Source organism: Pelodiscus sinensis, chromosome 2 (assembly GCF_052426305.1).
Source record: "Pelodiscus sinensis isolate ZL-2025 chromosome 2, ASM5242630v1, whole genome shotgun sequence".
Classification (NCBI taxonomy): Eukaryota; Metazoa; Chordata; order Testudines; family Trionychidae; genus Pelodiscus; species Pelodiscus sinensis.
In genome coordinates, this window is record NC_143053.1 from 9,519,823 (window position 1) to 9,537,208 (window position 17,386).

Genomic DNA, 17,386 nt, shown 5'->3' on the forward strand with positions numbered 1-17,386 from the left:
ATCCAATCTGAATGAAATGCCAAAAAAAAAACATTTTTAAAAGCACATCAAAATTATTGAAAAGTAAAATAGATTTCTAAAATTCATTCCATTCCAATAATAATAAGCAGGGCAAACTAAATGTTTACAACCGGAATGTGGCTTTTTGGAGTACCACAGTGGAACTAAGAACCATGCTTGACTCAGACTATGTGTTTTGGGTTTTCTAAATCCTTTCTCTTATTATATAATGAGCTTTTTCCAACTGGGTATAAAACTATTGAGTCCCATGACATTCTGCCTTGGTAGGCAAATGGCAACACTTGAACTTTTCCTCTTAGGATACTGGCACTTTGGACATGCGTGGAATGGGACAGGTCTTACCAACACATCTAATGGAGGAGAGATTGATACGACAGCAACAAGAAATGGAGGAAGATCAGCGCTGGCTTGAAAAAGAGGAGAGATTCCTGGTAATACCATTAATTTCAATAGCAATTAACAATTAAAGCTTACTAAAATTAATAGTTTCTGTATAATGGAAATATTAATTGAACAGATAAATTATTACTGAAACTTAACCAGCACTTTCCTGGACCAGCCTAATCCTCAACTAATAGCACAATTTATACTTCTCAACTGTCTGTTTTAAACACAAACTTTTGTCTGTTCACACAAACATGACGTGATTCGTTATGAGTTATTGATATCTGAAATATTGACTTTTTAAACTGGTAACTGAAATGAAAAGTTTTGCTGGGCAAACAAATTCAGTTTTTATTGAGTGGCTATTTTTCTCATCCATAGCTGGATCTTCATTGCATCTTTGTTTTCCATATTCAGGCCTCTATAGATTACAAGGGGTGATGCAAAATGCTACTGTGTCGGGCATCCAGATTCGCTCTAGGAGAAGGGGTAATTTTACGTGTATCTGACAATCTGGACTCTTGAAAGTGTTGTTTCCATTGTTCTGCTGAGAAGTAGTGAGAGAAAATGATGGGAGGGTGTCAGTTTAAAAAAAAACAAGCAGAGAATTGGGGAGAGAAGTTTCTTTGATTTCCCAATCTCTGCAGATGAAAGATCCCTTTTCTCTTCTTGCCAAGGCCTTAGTCTTTTCAGGGGTGGAACCCATGTCTTCAGGGGAAATCAAAATCCTCGTTTCCCAAATATTTCTATTTGCAACAAAACACAGACTCAAGACTTCAAGTTCTGTGTTTTGATGCTTATGCTTCAGACCAACAGTTACGGGGATGACATTTTCTTTCAGGTGTCTTGACAAAAGTGAGTAAAATGTAAATGTTTGGAGATCAATGTCTCACAGTGCTAAGGAGTTGAAATAGGAAAGACAAAATTTACTTTATACTTTTTTGTCTTATGGAAACAGCAATCAAGGAACAGCTTGCAAATGTATGAAGTGTAGTACAGATAGGTAAAAATAGACCGTCTCTATCCCTGTCAGCTCACAATCTAGGGGTAAGATAACTATAGTAAACATGTTATGCAAAACAAGCAGAAGTACATCATTTGCTTATTTTAACAGATATTTCAGTGGACAGAGCATGAGTCTGCCAGATATGAGTTCTGGATTCTAGTCTCTCAGTTTTTACCTAGGGTAACCAGATGCTCCTACCGTATATTCGGGTGGGTTGTCTTATATGGACAACTTATTACCACTACCACCATCTCATCCTGATTTTTCACATTTCCTCCCTGTTTTTACTACATCACTTAACTTCAATTTCCCCATCTTTAATAAAAGGATATTGACCTAACTTAGGGTGTGTCTACACTGCAGGGCTTAACTCAAAATAAGCTACACAAATTTAGCTATGTCAATTGCATAGCTTATTTAGAAATACAGTAAACTTCTGATAATCCAGCATCTTTAGGACCCAGGGAGTGCCGGATTATCAAATATGCCGAACTATCAGAAGCGGGGGGCTATGAGGAGTCTACGGTGGTGTGGGGGGTGTCATGATTATGAGGGTTAGCCAGCAGCCTGGGGATTAAGGGGTTAACTACACCTAGCCAGGTGGAGTGACCAATAGGAAAGTACGTGGGACTTTTCAAACTGGGACAAAGGAATTTGGGTAGGTCTGTGTCTGGCTTAAGGTCTGCCCCTCCCTGAGGCAGCCCAAAAACAAAAGAAAAACAAAAGGAAAACTGCAAAGCTTGCAACTCAAAAGAAAACTGTGCCCTTTTAAAAATCCTGGGTTCTCCAAATAATCCCACCGCTGCCACCATGTCATGGCTCCTTCCCCACTCTGGCATGATAAATGCAGAAGTGGGGGCCAGCAAGTGTACCCCAAAGCCTTATATACCAGGCTTTGGTATAAAACTTCCCCCAAGATCTTAAAAACCTAGATCTTGGGAATAAAACTTCCGCTGCCACCACCCAAATGTTGCTAAAGAAACCAGGGGAAAGATCATTTGGGAAATCTTCCCCCTAAAACAAAAATCAGGGCACACCATTAACCACTGTCAGGTTAATAAAAAGAAAAGAAAGAACCTTTATTATTACAACAATATTCCTGTTGCAAACATAATGACTAGATAGGGAGGTAACAAAATATACTCATGGAGAAACTCCATGGGCCTAGAACTTAGTTACAAAGAAAAGCCAAAACATCTTTTAAACAGTGCCAGATCTCAGATCCCCTACCCAATCCTTAAAACAATAAAACCTAACGAAACTGCCTAAACTTTACCCTACTTACAGAAAATGAAGAATGGTGTCTTGGAGAGAGAGAGAGACATGCTTGTCCCTCTCTGTAGCTGCAGAGAACTCTCCCAGAGAGACAAAAGGGCAAAGAAAAAAAACCCAAATTCCTTTGTCCCAGTTTGAAAAGTCCCACGTACTTTCCTATTGGTCACTCCACCTGGCTAGGTGTAGTTAACCCCTTAATCCCCAGGCTGCTGGCTAACCCTCATAATCATGACAGGGGGGATGCCACCCCAGGCCCCTCATAGCTCCCCTTCCGATAGTCCGGCTCTGCCCCAGGCATCCCCGATTCAGCCACTGATGGTCAGTTTCAGCAGCAGGTGAATCGGGATGCCTGTGGCAGAGCAGCTGGGGTGCTGCCGGGTTGGTCTGGTAGCACCGCCCCTTGGCGCTGCAAGATCAACCCAGCAGCACCCCAGCTGCTCTGCTCCAGGCATCCCCAAGTCAGCCACTGCTGAAACTGACCAGCGGCTGACTTCGGGAAGCCCGGGGCAGAGCAGCTCTGCCTTGGGCTTCCCAGAATCAGCCGCTGGTCAGTTTCAGCGGCGGCTGAATCGGGGACAGCTGGGGTGCTGCCGGGTTGGTCCCGCAGCGCCGAGGGGCAGCGCTACGGGATCTACCGGCAGCACTCCAGCTGCTCTGCCCCCGGCTTTCCCGATTCAGCCGCTGGTCAGTTTCAGCAGCGGCTGAATCGGGGAAGCCGGGGGCAGAGCAGCTCCAATGGTCTGGCTGCCCAGAGCACTTCCGGGTTCCTGATGGTGCTGGACCATCAAGAGAGCCGGACTATCAGATGCTGGACCAGTGGAGTTTTACTATAGCTTATTTTGAAATTGGGAGCATCTATACAGCACTTATTTTGAAATACAGCACTCTTCCTCCGACTTCCCTTACTTCTTGTACAATGAGGGTTACAGGAGTCAGAGTAAGAAGTCCTCCAGCTTGACAGTATTTCAAAATAACTGCCTGCTGTGTAGATGTGGACTAAGTTATTTCGAAATAATGTTGCTGTGTAGATGTACCCTCACACTGGGGTTGTGAGGCTTGTATGATACTTGTAAAGCCCTGTGGGTGCATCTACACAGCACCCTAAACTTGAACTACGGGTATATCTAGACTACATGCCTCTGTCGCCAGAGGCATGTAGATTAGGCTACCAGACATAGGAAAATGAAGCGGCGATTTAAATAATCGCCACTTCATTTAAATTTACATGGTTGCCGCGCTGAGCCGACAAACAGCTGATCAGCTGTTTGTCGGCTCAGCGCGATAGTCTGGACGCGCGGGTGTCGACATCAAAGGTATTTGTCGACCACCCAGGTCGTACCTCCGGGATGAGGTATACCTGGGAGGTCGACAAATACCTTTGATGTCGACACCCGCGCGTCCAGACTATCGCGCTGAGCCGACAAACAGCTGATCAGCTGTTTGTCGGCTCAGAGCGGCAGCCATGTAAATTTAAATGAAGCGGCGATTATTTAAATCGCCGCTTCATTTTCCTATGTCTGGTAGCCTAATCTACATGCCTCTGGCGACAGAGGCATGTAGTCTAGACGTACCCTAAGATACACAATTTGCCCTATGCAAATTGCATATCTTATTTCAGTTGTGTTTCGAAATAGCTTATTTCGAAATTTGCCACGTCTTCACAGCAGCGTTATTTGGCGCAGCTACACAGTGCCAAATTTCAAAATAATGTGCTATTTTGACACATCCCTTAACCCTTTTGGAACAAGAATTACAGGAATGTCAAAATAATGTGCCCATTATTTGGAAAAATATTTTGAAATAACAAGCGCGTTTAAAAGATGCATGGTACCTATTTCAGGATAGCTCTGGTGTCTAGACATACCCTGAGAGATCATCAAAGTGGTTTAATAAGTGAAGAGAGTCATTATTTATCAAGATCTTGTCTAAACGTCAAAGTTGCAACAAGTAAAACTACAGTTTGTTTTTTGATTAACTTAAACCCTGGCTTATATGTCTATAACTTAATTCAATAACCAAATTAAGACAGTGCCTAAAATAGTGCAAGAAATAAATGAAGATCTCACTCTAAACTGCAACATACCTCACTTTTTCCTTGTGTGTTGCTTTGCCTGCATTTATTCACATGCACAATTTTAGTTAAGCTTGTTCACATTTCTTTTTCTCACTGTAACACAAGCACACAAAAAAAATCTAAAGTTAAGGCAACATTTACATCAATGTGTTACCAGCTTTCAAGCATTACTCACTACTGTCACAGAATGTTACTGTGCCTAATGAGTCTCTCCCACACTCAGTTTCAGCTTTGCAGCCCCAACAAGAATATGGGCCAGAGTTCTACTATATGATCTGTGTAGGTTGGTACCTGTGACCTTATGGAGCCTTGTTGATTCACAGGGAATCTAGGTTGGCAGAGATCTGTCCATGTGGATGGGATTAGAGGATTGGAGCCATAGTATGTGTATATTTATAACCAAAACTTACATCATTTACTCTGAGTACAGAATGAATTTTCAAGTAAATCTGTTAATTCATTTGTTTAAAAAAAATAATCTTTTAAAATTTTGATTGGGGATTCTGCCTTTTTTGGATCTGACTATCAAACATATTCCTGATTTTTGAAAATTACATATATTGACACTGCTAAATGATAAGAGTATATATGTGTGACTATATTATTTAACCCAAAAGGAGACAAACATAAGTCTCCAAGAAATCCAGAAGGATCCTCCATCATACAGATATAATTTACCTTGGTAATGCTTAAAAATCATGGTGATGGGTGCCCTATACCCATTAAGCATCAGAATAGCGCTAGGTAAATTTGAAATAATTTACTAGATTCAGGACCTATGGTTGATTCATGTGAAATGCTGGTTTTCTATATATGTTTTCTTATAGCATTTTAATTATCCGTTCACTAGTTTGTATTTTATTCTCACTTTGGATTCTTCGCTGGTTTTGTGTTGACCGTGCCTAAACATTCATTATGCGCACGTGCACTCTGTTTAGCAATTTCTCAGTACTTGTGGCATCAGAGAGAGTAGTGCTACATGAAGATCTTTATATTCCCTTCTCTCAGTAGCAGTGGATAAAATAACTTACATAGTTTCCTTATCTTGTTGTTTGTTTTTGTGTATATACAAGTTCCCATGTGCATATGGCTTAATATTTGTCCTACTTTGACTCTGAGAACAGTAACTCAAAATAATTGATGTGACTTGCTACTAAAATAGGGGATTAATTTTTAGCATGAGAAAATCTTACCAAGATATTATACCTTGGCATGTGCTGAAAATAACAATGTGTTTTATTAATGAATGAGTAAGAGTAATGTAAGAATAGTGAGTTATATCCCAGTTCTTCGTCATATGCATCATAGGCACCCTTTCTGTAATCTACTTGTTGATGTTTCCAAACAAATTCAGATATGAGTGGCCAAGACAAGATTCTATGCTGACCAGGATGGTCTGCTGTAATTTTCTTTTCTCTGTGCCAATCCAGGATTTCCAATGCTGTGTTCCAGTCTTCTGATAAACTCTTTTGTTTTACAGCACAGGCTGTGTCACTGCAAAACCTGACAGAGATGTACAAGTCTCCCTCAGGGGTCTGTCCCTGGTGGGCTCACTGAACAGAGCTCACAGTGTGAAACAGGCAGGCTGAAGACCCAGAGGTTCAATCTTAGGAAGCCATCTGGCTCCCTCTGGAGGAAGAGGGAGATCCCGAGGGGGTCATCCTGCCAGGGTCTTCCCAGAGACCATGAGGTCATAGGTAGGGTCTTGTGGATCTGTGACACTTTCCTAATTCACATAGATACTTTAGTCTTCATTAGCCGCTAAGGGTATGTCTGCGCTGCACTGTTATTTCAAGATAACTAGCCTGATTTCAAGATAACAGCGCGAGCGTCTACACAGCGTGAGCGTAATTTCAAAATAATGGATGGCTTATTCAGAAAACTGTAACTCTCATTCTATGTGGAATAACATCTAGTCTGAAATAGCTATTTCGAAATATGGTGTGTGTAGCCCTCACCAGGGCCATTCTAAGTTATTCCTCCCCAGTGCTTCCTGGGGCTTTAAATTTAGATAGCATGTCTACAGCCTGCCTCGGACTAATTTTGAGGCTTCCCTGCAGTGTAGATGTGCTATTTCAAAATAAGCTATTTCAGAATAACTATTCCAGAATAGCTTATTTCGAAATAGCCATGCAGTGTAGACTTGCCCTAACATACTACTGTTATGAGGGCCACAGAAACACCTAGATAGGCAAAATTGGAGAAGGGAGTAAATACAGAAGGAACTGCAGCAATATTGATTTTGGCAAAGCCCAAAAGGAAGAGAATCCCTAAAGATGATTAAAGTTGAAATGTGTTTACAATATAAGTGAATTGCTCATTAGAGGGTCAGATCCAAAGACCATTCAGTGAATGGGCCTCTTTCTTTTTATTTCAGTGGGCACTGAATCCAGCCTATAAAGCTAAAACAGGGTGCCAAGTATTAGCAGTTGAGCATGTGTGAAAACTCAAGATTTATGTTGGGACATGTGGAGACTTTCTTGTCCTCAGGCATTTTTCTAAGGTTTCTTTTTAACTATCTAGAGTATCTGTGTTACATGATTCCTGTTCTATGTATCATAGTCAGACAGCACTCTTGTGTGATCCTAGCATTTAAAAGGCAGAGTTACAGAATATTAAAAAGTCACAGTCAAAAGTCATGTTTTTCTCCTGCCTATATTTTGAAACTGAGAAAATAGAAGTACTATAATTCCATAAGAACAGCCATACTGGGTCAGACCAAAGGTCCATCTAGTGCAGTATCCTGTCTTCCAACAGTGGCCAATACCAGAGGGAGTGAACACAATAGGTAATCATCAAGTGATCCCTCCCCCTGTCACCCATTCTCAACTTCTGACAGAAGCTACAGACACCATTTCTATCCATCCTGGCTAATAGCCATTGATGAACCTATGCTCCATGAATTTTCTCTCGCCCCGGAGCTCGCAGGCAGCGGTCCACCACCTCGACCTCCGGGGCGAGAAAAGCTGCTCCCGGTGCCCCTGGTCTGCTGGGGACCGTCTCCAGCAGACCAGGGGCACCGGGAGCAAAGCCGCAGCCGCAGCCGCACCAGAGCAAAGCCTCAGAAGCGCGGGACCCCGCCGCGGCTGCGGCTTTGCTCGCGGTGTCCCTGGTCTGCTGGAGACGGTCCCCAGCCGCTGCGGCTTTGCTCCCCGTGTCCCTGGTCTGCTGGGGTGGGGGGGCGCAGCTAGTGTGCCCCCCCCAGCAGACCAGGCTTTTGTTGTGGACCCTGGGGCAGAGCAGCTGGGGCGCTGCCGGTTGGTCCCGCAGTGCCGCTCTGGGCACAACTGGACCAACCCGGCAGCACCCCAGCTGCTCTGCCCCAGGCATCCTGATTCAGCCGCTGCTGTCAGTTTCAGCAGCGGCTGAATCAGGACGCCTGGGGCAGAGCAGCTGGGGTGCTGCTGGGTTGCTCCAGTAGCGCCGAGGAGCGGCACTACTGGAGCAACCCAGCAGCACCCCAGCTGCTCTGCCCCAGGCGTCCCCAAGTCAGCCGCTGCTGAAACTGACCAGCGCTGACTACAGGAAGCCCGAGGCAGAGTTGCTCTGCCCCGGGCTTCCTGGAATCAGCCGCTGATCAGTTTCAGCAGCAGCTGACTTGGTGACACTTGGGGTTCTTAAGTTGAATCTGTATGTAAGTCAGAACTGGTGGTCAGTTTCAGCAGCGGCTGAATCTGGACGCCAGTTCCGACTTACATACAGATTCAACTTAAGAACAAACCTACAGTCCCTATCTTGTATGTAACCCGGGGACTGTCTGTACTTATTCCTCCAGGAAACTTGAAAATCATTAAAGTTTACCCAAGCTGATTTTTACTGACTAGAGATTTTTTTGCTTTGCCCAAGAGCATTTGTAATGTTAATAAAAATGTAAGACAGACAACTAGCTCCAGATCCAATGATAATGCAATGTTCTTTGGTTACATTCATTTACTAAGATAGAGCAAGATAATTTTTGTGCTGTTTAGCTTAATTTAAAATATAATGAAAACATTATATGGTTTATGTGAGATACCTATGTATATGTCAGTATTAAAAATGCTTTTTCCCTAAAGGTTTACATTTGTACCTTTTTAAAAGAGCCTTCTATGGTGTGCTTTTAACACGAAAAAAAGGTACATTTGTTTTATTGCTTTTTTCTATCAGCAGAAGGGTACTGAAACCAGTCTTTTTTATTAGCTTTCTGCATCTTAAACACAGCGTTTAAAGAGCTCCAGTAATTGGCCCCATTTGCAGGCTTGGAGATGGAGCCAAGTACATATAAGCCTTTCTGAAGCAGGAAACAGGAATTAATGCGCAGCATTTCTCATCCTGTGCTTGAAATTTTCGCTGTTAGGAAGAAAACACAATAAAAAAAACAATTTTGCTGCCTCTGAGAGAATTAAAATGCAGGTTTTCCAATGTTGTGTTGGGGAAATGGTACTATCAATATTTATATAAAGCATTTTTATGTGCTAGCAGAAAATGGGTAGCTGAAAAACAGTTCTTTCTTTAGAAGCCTACTGAGAGTTTCTGTATCTATACTTGCAGGAGCATGTTACAAGAACCGGAGATGTGGGGAATGGCATGAAATCACATTTTTATTAGTCAAAGTGTAATTTTTTTCATAGTACTTTCTTGCCTTTAGGATGAATTTAATCCTACGCTGTTTGAATTTTCAATGCTTTTCCAAACAAAATACAAAACCATATTTTTCATTCCTTTAGAAACCTGATGTACGGCTCTCCAGAGGCAGCATAGACCGAGAGGACGGGAGCCTCCAGGGCCCGGTAAGTATTTATGTGTGGTATCTTTTCATCTAACAACTCTTTCTCCAATTTCTCAGTGGCACACACTGTACATTGCTCTGATTATGGGAGATGAGTTAGTTTGCTAAATGTTTCCATTATTATTACATAGGTCTGAAAGTTTCCAGAGGCTCAGCTTCTGTGGGAATGGCTGCAACAGCAAATTTGTTCACACAACAGTTTAGGGTCTTTTTTGTTAGTGTTGCAGTTGTAACCAATGCTTGAATGTTTTAGCAAATACACTATGATTATTTTACAGTGTTTATGTAATGTACAGCCAAGGCTTTTTTTTAAAAATGGGGATAGTTTTGCTTAGATTTCTGTCCACAGGAAGCAAGATTAAAATAACTTATGCAGATGTTTAAATAACTGAACAGCTTTCTCTTAAGTAACGTAAGTCTTGGGTAACGCAACAATAACAATCTCTCTGGGGGTAAGTGAGCTACTAAAAAACAAAGGGGGCAGATCCAGTATTCATTCATTTACTGCCAGACAACAGCTGCAGCTATGGCATGTTCCCACTCATTGACTTAAGTCATGGCTGTTGTTTAGGAAAAAAATGGCTCTAAAATATATTTGTCATCTCTGTGCCACAGTAATTGAAAGTAGAGGAGGGCAGCTTGAGACGGCTAGAGCTTGATTTTTCAGAATGCTTAGAACACAGCTCTGGTGGGCTTGACTTGCAGAATGAGTGTTCAGTACTTCTTTAAATATGAGGCAGAGACCCAGCATGGAAATTTTCAGACCACACGGTTAAAATTTGGCCAAGTTTTAAGCAGCTGAAAATAGGGTCCTATAATGGAAAGTGTTAGACAACTTTAAGTATAGCCATCTCTGCCTGTAATTTTAATACCATCAGATTCATTTCTGCAAATGTTGCAACCTCTGGTTTGGTTAGGTTGAGCATTTATAAGGCAGCTGGTATATGAAAGACCTGGAAAAACTTTTTATGGATAAATACTGCATAGCAGTCTCTAGTGCTGCTTATCCCATTAGCTTTGCTAATGGAAGGATGATCCATTGGTTGGGCACTAGCCTGACAGAAGACTCAGGTCAAATTTAGGGATGTTAAATATCGGTTAACTGAATAGCCAAGTAACCTCATGAATTCTTATTGGGCCCCCCGTGGTGGGTCCAGCGGCCACTGTCAGAGGCAGCAGCACAGGGTGCCAAGGAGAAACTGGTCCACAAAGGGAGCCTGTTTAAAAACCAGCTCCCCTTGTGAACCAGCTGCCTGATAGAGAGGTAGCAGTGCGAGGTGGCAGCAGCCCCTGTCTAAGGGGGGTCTGAGCTCCCCAACCTGGTGCGAGTCAAAACTGAACCTGGCTGCCTGCCTGACTGGCTGCTAATACAGTTTAAATGCAGAGCTGCAGCAGGGATAGGTTCTGGACCTAGCACAAGCCAGAACTGAGCCAGGCTGCTGGCCAGCCAGCCTGCTAAAAAATTTACTGGCAAGGGTTGGGGGAGGGAAATGTGTGTAGTCTATAGCATTAACCTATAAGCTTTTGCTTGTCAATTAATCAGTTAATCGACTACACTATTACATCCCTAATTCAATTCCCTGCTTTGCCACAGATTTCCTGTGCAACCTTGGGCAAGTCCCCTAAAGTCTGTCTAGCCCAGCTCTAAAATGTGGTTAATAGTTCCATACCTCAATAGGGTGATGAGAGTATGAGACTTAGTTACCACATTAACATGGGCCATAGGTACCTAAGAAGGAGAAATTTGCAAACACAGATGTTCTCTATCACGCAACCTAAAATCAAGTTTCATTGCTAAGGTTACACTAGTAACAGCTAGTGTGGGCAAGTTTAATTAATTAGTTAGTTCTCTGTGCAGTTGTTTATCCTGGATTCATCCATAGCTGAGGGTGAGTTCACCCAAGTCCCTCACCCAAGTCCCTCAGCCTCTCCTCATAAGTCATATGGTCCAGCCCCCTAATCATTTTGGTTGCCCTCCGCTGGACCCTCTCCAATGCGTCCACATCCTTTTTGTAGTGGGGGGCCCAGAACTGGACACAATACTCCAGATGCGGCCTCACCAAAGCCGAATAAAGGGGAATGATGACATCTCTGGATCTGCTGGCAATGCTCCTCTTAATGCAACCTAATATGCCATTAGCCTTCTTGGCTACAAGGGCACACTGTTGACTCATATCCAGCTTCTCATCTACTGTAACCCCCAGGTCCTTTTCTGCAGAACTACTACTTAACCGGTTGGTCCCCAGCTTGTAACTATGCTTGGGATTCTTCCGTCCGAAGTGCAGGACTCTACACTTGTCCTTGTTGAACCTCATCAGATTTCTTGTGGCCCAATCCTCCAATTTGTCTAAATTGTAAATATGTTGTAAATATCCTATCCTATTTGACTAATGCCAGTTTCAGTCTTGCAAGGACAAACTATTAATATTACAGATAAAGGTCACTGGTTGTGAGCAGCACAGGCAAGAGGAATAAACTTTTATTTGAAGTAATGTGATTGGAAATTTTAAAGTGATGGGGATCCAGGGAAGTATTTTTGTAATGTCTCTGGCTGGAAATCTTAAAGAAATTGGACAACTCTAATGGCTCAGATTGCATCAACAAATGTTTCAGATGAGGATAACTAGAATATTAAACTTAAATTTTCTTTAACAGGCTGGTAACCAGCACATATATCAACCTGTGGGTAAACCAGGTAAGCCATACATTTACTATATAATCAGCAAGTACACTCAAATTCATACGCTTCTTCTGATCTCAGAAATGGCATTATTTGCCACAGTAGTAAATAATAATCTAGACCAATATTTTCGCATCGGATTCCTGAGATTAGACATCTAAATAAATGTTGGCATGATTTTCGGATGTGGCATAACCCACAACACCTATTGATTGTTTTGGAAGATGCTCTGGCTGATTTTATTTAAATGTCAAACTTTTGACCCCACATTTTTCAGAATTGTGGCTGAGATTTTTGAGGCTTCATTAACATGTTTATATTGTTATCTTCATCATTTCAGAGCTTGAAAAAGGCTATGGGATCTGACTTCCTTTAGCTGAAATAAAGAAAAGCATAGTTTGACAGATGGAGTTCTCATAAATGAAAATAGAACAAAATTATTCAATGTACTGAATACTTTCTCAAAATGTTATGAAGTCATTATAATAGATCAGGCCTTTTGTAAGGTGTGCAAAATATGTTGTTAACTAGATCATGCAGCTCCACCAAAGAAACCACCTCGTCCTGGAGCACCCAGCCATTTGGGTAGCCTTGCCAGTCTCAACAGCCCTGTGGACAGCTACAATGAAGGAGTTAAGGTACGTTGCTAGTGTCATATGAAGTATGTTTTAGCTAATGGCTTGTTACACACCAAAAAAGAGGCATCAGCTGTTACTAATGTGGGAGCTGAGGTTGAAAGAGACTATAAAACTGAAGCATATAACTGAATATGTTGTCATGGGATAGATTCATACCAGCTGCTGACAGTTTTAATGAGGTATTATGCAATGAGCCCAAAGGATCACTTTGCTACTGTGGTTATGCATGTCCCTCCAGTTGGACCTTGTTTCCTGAAAATACTCTCTTCCTCCCCATCCATCCATCTTCACCTGCCATTGTGCTTTGGTTGGAGTTTCATTTGCAATTTTATTTCCAGCTTGAAGAGCAATTGATATACATGATACAAGAGACTGTTCCCACTGCCCATTACCTCAGCTTATCAGTGATATTAATTGATGGAAAGCAAATAGCATAACCACAGTTCCATATATTTCAACAACGTAATGATTTTATATATCAGTGTTTCCCAATTTTATTTGGCCGCGGAAACCTTAGGGCTTCCTTTAAAAAAAAAAAAAGGCCACACCACTGCGATTCCTGCTGCAGCTTTGTCTCTTTAAGAGGGGATGGGGAAGTGCCAATTGGGGGAAACTGCAATATATAGTGGCTAGCTATCCTAGGCACGTTTTTGTCTTTGCTCATCAGGATGCCTGGAACACTGGACTTCATTTCTTGTCCCCCCCTCTCTGCTATGGTCTTCCAGCATGCTTCTTGCTGCAATGTCATAGCACCCCTAGAGCCCTGACAGGGTGTTGTGGGAAAGGGCCCAGTAAATGGTGCGTTTAAGTATATTGTGTTGTTTTGCAAAGATTTTCTTGTTCACTGTTTCATCTCTAATAAGAGATGAAACTGTACAGAGCTGCTCCATGTATCGGTCGCCTATTCCTTCGTCCCCCCCGTGGGATTCCATGGTGACTGTGACACTGCAGAGTCCTGTGTCCACAGCATCCCAGTGGAGTGCAGGCTGCATTTTGGCCTAACATGCAAGAAAGTTGCATGTGCTGAGTGCCCCTTTTCCAGGGGCTGATGTAAATGTGATTCATTTCTTACCATACAAATAACTTTTAAACATGGCTATTTGCTGCCTTTGGGTATTTTTTGCCTTGTACATTGTCAGGAAGTTGAAACTCCAATGGCCTTTGTGCCTCTTGAAGGAGAAAAGGCTGGAGCTGTTCTCCGTGGCAGCAATTTTTCAGTGGCAATAAATGGAGCTGCTGGGAATTCTGGGTCGATGATATTGTAACAGTGAAACAAATTCCTTCAGTTCTGTGTTTTATTCCTGGCATCCTTTCCTTCCATCTCCGGAGTAAAATATGGCACCATGAAAATTCGATTTCTCCTGTGGTAATATTACTGACTCAGAATCTCCTACCTCCGCTTTCTCAGCTGATGCCATCAAGAGTGTCCGCAGAGTTGATTTGTTAATGCTCCATCAATATCCGGAGAGCTAAACTTGTACTGACCAACAAAGGCTCTCACAAAGCCATACAAGATATGTGCTGCCATAATGCAAATAATTAATGATAGAAAGCAAGGCCAATTGGAGTAAAGTTTACAAACATGGCTCAAGGGAAAAGAGAAACTCTCATTTATCCAAACCTAGCTTACCCATGTCTGCAAAGAAGGCCTGGGTTCCTTTGCGGAGGTGGACATTGCTGGTATGCTTCGCAGTATCTGATTTACAGTTCTGAAAAAAATATGGAAACCCAGTTCATCCCCAGCTGAGAAATAGAAAACAAGCAAAGCAATTTGCATTTACACCCCTGCCAAGAACCCAGACAGCTCCTGCACCTCCCTCTTGGCCAGACCCCGCATCCCCAGCCCACCTTCACACCCAGCGGGGCCACCAGCCACCACAGGCCCAAGGGCAAAGTGGGAGGTGCAGCTGCACACCCTCAGAAGAGGAGGGGCTAAGGGCAGTCGGTGCTTAGCGCTGCCCGGGCAACAGTGCTACTTCCCCCGCAGCCGTGTTCTGGAGCCAGAGCCAGGCTGCAGGGCACCGCAAGAGCAAGCTGCCTGCCCTGGGAGCAGCCAAGCAGCCACCCCCAGCTTCTTGCAGCTCTAGTCCAGGGTGGGCCGCATGGTGGCTGTCCAGCTGCTCCCACCTTGGCCACAGCTCCAGCCCTGGGGAAGCTGGTGGTGGATGCCTGATTGTTCCCGGGGCAGGCCCTACAACGGGCAGCTTGCCCTGTGTGCTGGAGCTGGGGCCCTCTCTCTCTCTTCCTGTTTTTGCTTTGAGATTATCTGAATGCTTTAGAATCAGCATAAATGAGCAGAACTGGACTCTTAGAGCTAGATTTTTTGTTATAAAATGGTGCCAGTATTTTTCAAGTTGCCAAACCTCAGAAAATGTGAAACTCAGTAACAGATGCATTCTAAACTCTGCTTTTCTACATACAGTTGCTTTGTAAATACTAACTTGATAAACATTAAAATATTTGCAAAAAAAAAGTTTTGACACCAGCACTAGACAAATAGTACAGTGCAAAGGTAACTCAGGGCGTTCAATTTAACCAAAAAAATCCAGGCTCTCAGTGGCTAGAGGTCGTGGCTTCTTTTCAGGGGAAAAGTGGTTTTTTGTGAATATTCTGCATTGGGAGTCTTCCTAGAACTGCTTTGTCTTAGCTTCTTTCAGGAAGCTTGTATTAAAATATAACATGGCTTCATCAAAGTCTTTCAGGTTAAAAAGAAGACTTTCCTGACATAATTAGTGCATAAAAATATGATAATGAAATTAGTCTCTTGCAAACTCTGTTGGTTGAGATTATAAATTCCTCACTCCCTTTTCTATAATGCAAGAATACAAATAAAAATGGCAAGACTTGAGGTTCTTAATCCCTGGAGCCTGTGGGGAGATACACATCAAAAAATGTACAGTATATAGTTACTTGTTCAAGGGAAATCTGCCAGTCATATGAAGATAACCCTGACTGCTTAGTTTGCGGCAGACCAATGTTGGTGTTGGCTATAAAGACAGCAGAGAAAAAAAATGGTTTATCAAAAACTACAGATACACTTATTCTGTGATTCCGAGGCCCACCCGAAGGAATCAAATGGGTTGTGTGTAATCAGTCCAAAATGGTCTCTCAGTAGTTGGTAACCACGGTCATAACCAAGAATCTTCAGGAACAAGAGCACTATAGTTAGATGACTAAATATTTCCTACTATGAGCACTTCAGAAATAAATCTTCAAGCAAGAATTATGCATCCTCTGCCTGATCTGTCGAGAGATCCCTAACTTCATTTACCACTTTGCTATTTGCCAGATTGATTTGTTCCTGTCAAGCTTTGCATGTCCTCTTCCCCATTTATTTTGTAAAACATAAGCATGAGTGCATGGCAGACATCTTCACTTCCTGTGTTATAGGAAGATTGCTCAGATGTGTTATGCTTCCATAACAAAGGGACCAACAGCTAACATAAACCAGCCAAAATTGTTATGAATGCTTTTTGTTGCAGGCTTTTTTTAACTGGTGTCTTGTTGCTGCACATGTTTTTGGGGGGGTTTTCCCGCTGCATTTTATTAATACTGTTTTTCTTTTTTTCCCTTCCTTTGGTAAATTTCTTTAACCTTGCCACATATTCTGCTCAACAATAGCCGTGGAGGGTAAGCACAGAGTGTATACGTATGTATGCGTGCGCGTGCTATTCACAAATGGCTTTGCATGTGACTTGACAAAAGAGATGATTGGACATTTAATTTCTACTACTGTATCACTGAAATTTATTAGAATTTGTACAGCCTTGCATAACCAATAACAATATTCATTTCCCCATCAATGTGCGAAATGGGTGCTTTCTCCTTGTATTTTCTGTCAACACCCTACACAGTGGAATACAGCAAAACTGGATTACTCTGTGCTAAATCCTGGATTCCTTATTCAGGGAAAGTGTGTAGGTATTTCCATGGTCTTATCACTATTGTGTTTGAAATGCTTTCCAGGTTTTTTAAAAAACAAATTAGTCTCTTTTTCTTTTCCTACCATTCTGTAGACTTAAGCTTCAGTAGCTTTTTGTTCCTTTTTTTACATTTGTGGGTGTGTCTAGACTACATGGCTCCGTCGACTGAGCATATTTTTGCTACAAAATGGTTCCATCAACCAGTACCATTGAGGTATCTAAAAAAAACTTGAAGGTTGTGGACTATCTTTACAATCTCAGAGCAGATCCTAGTGAGAGAGGGGGATTTTACAGAGGAGCCAAGTGTTTCAAAGTTTGCTCCTCTTGCTAGCAGCATCACCTCAATCTTGCTTGGATTCAACTTTAGCCAGGCATCTATGGGAGTTTTGCTTGGATTAAGGATTACAGGATATAGCCTGGTATGTCTCTGACCCTACCAGAGAGAAAATATTTGAAAGTGTTGGGTCTTATTAGCTGCATTGGCAGAGCTTTAATCCTGAGCACCTAAAATAAATAAATTTTCATTGTCCTTAATTTTCCATGTGGATTCCACTAACAAATGTTGGATAATATACACTGCAGTATTCTTCCTCTTTGCTGCTGAGTATGTTGCTTAC

At 42.4% G+C, this 17,386-nt stretch overlaps 1 protein-coding gene across 15 annotated transcripts in view; it reads left to right on the forward strand.

Annotated features, from left to right (window-relative positions):
• The window catches only part of PTK2 (protein tyrosine kinase 2), a 327,060-nt gene that overhangs the window by 299,935 nt on the left and 9,739 nt on the right, over nt 1-17,386 (forward strand). For all 15 annotated transcript variants that reach the window (XM_075920047.2, XM_089776148.1, XM_075920050.2 and 12 more), the window contains 4 exons: nt 321-452; nt 9,467-9,529; nt 12,184-12,223; nt 12,740-12,846. In XM_075920047.2, the coding sequence (XP_075776162.1) occupies nt 321-452; nt 9,467-9,529; nt 12,184-12,223; nt 12,740-12,846 (342 nt within the window). The remainder of the gene's footprint in view (nt 1-320; nt 453-9,466; nt 9,530-12,183; nt 12,224-12,739; nt 12,847-17,386) is intronic.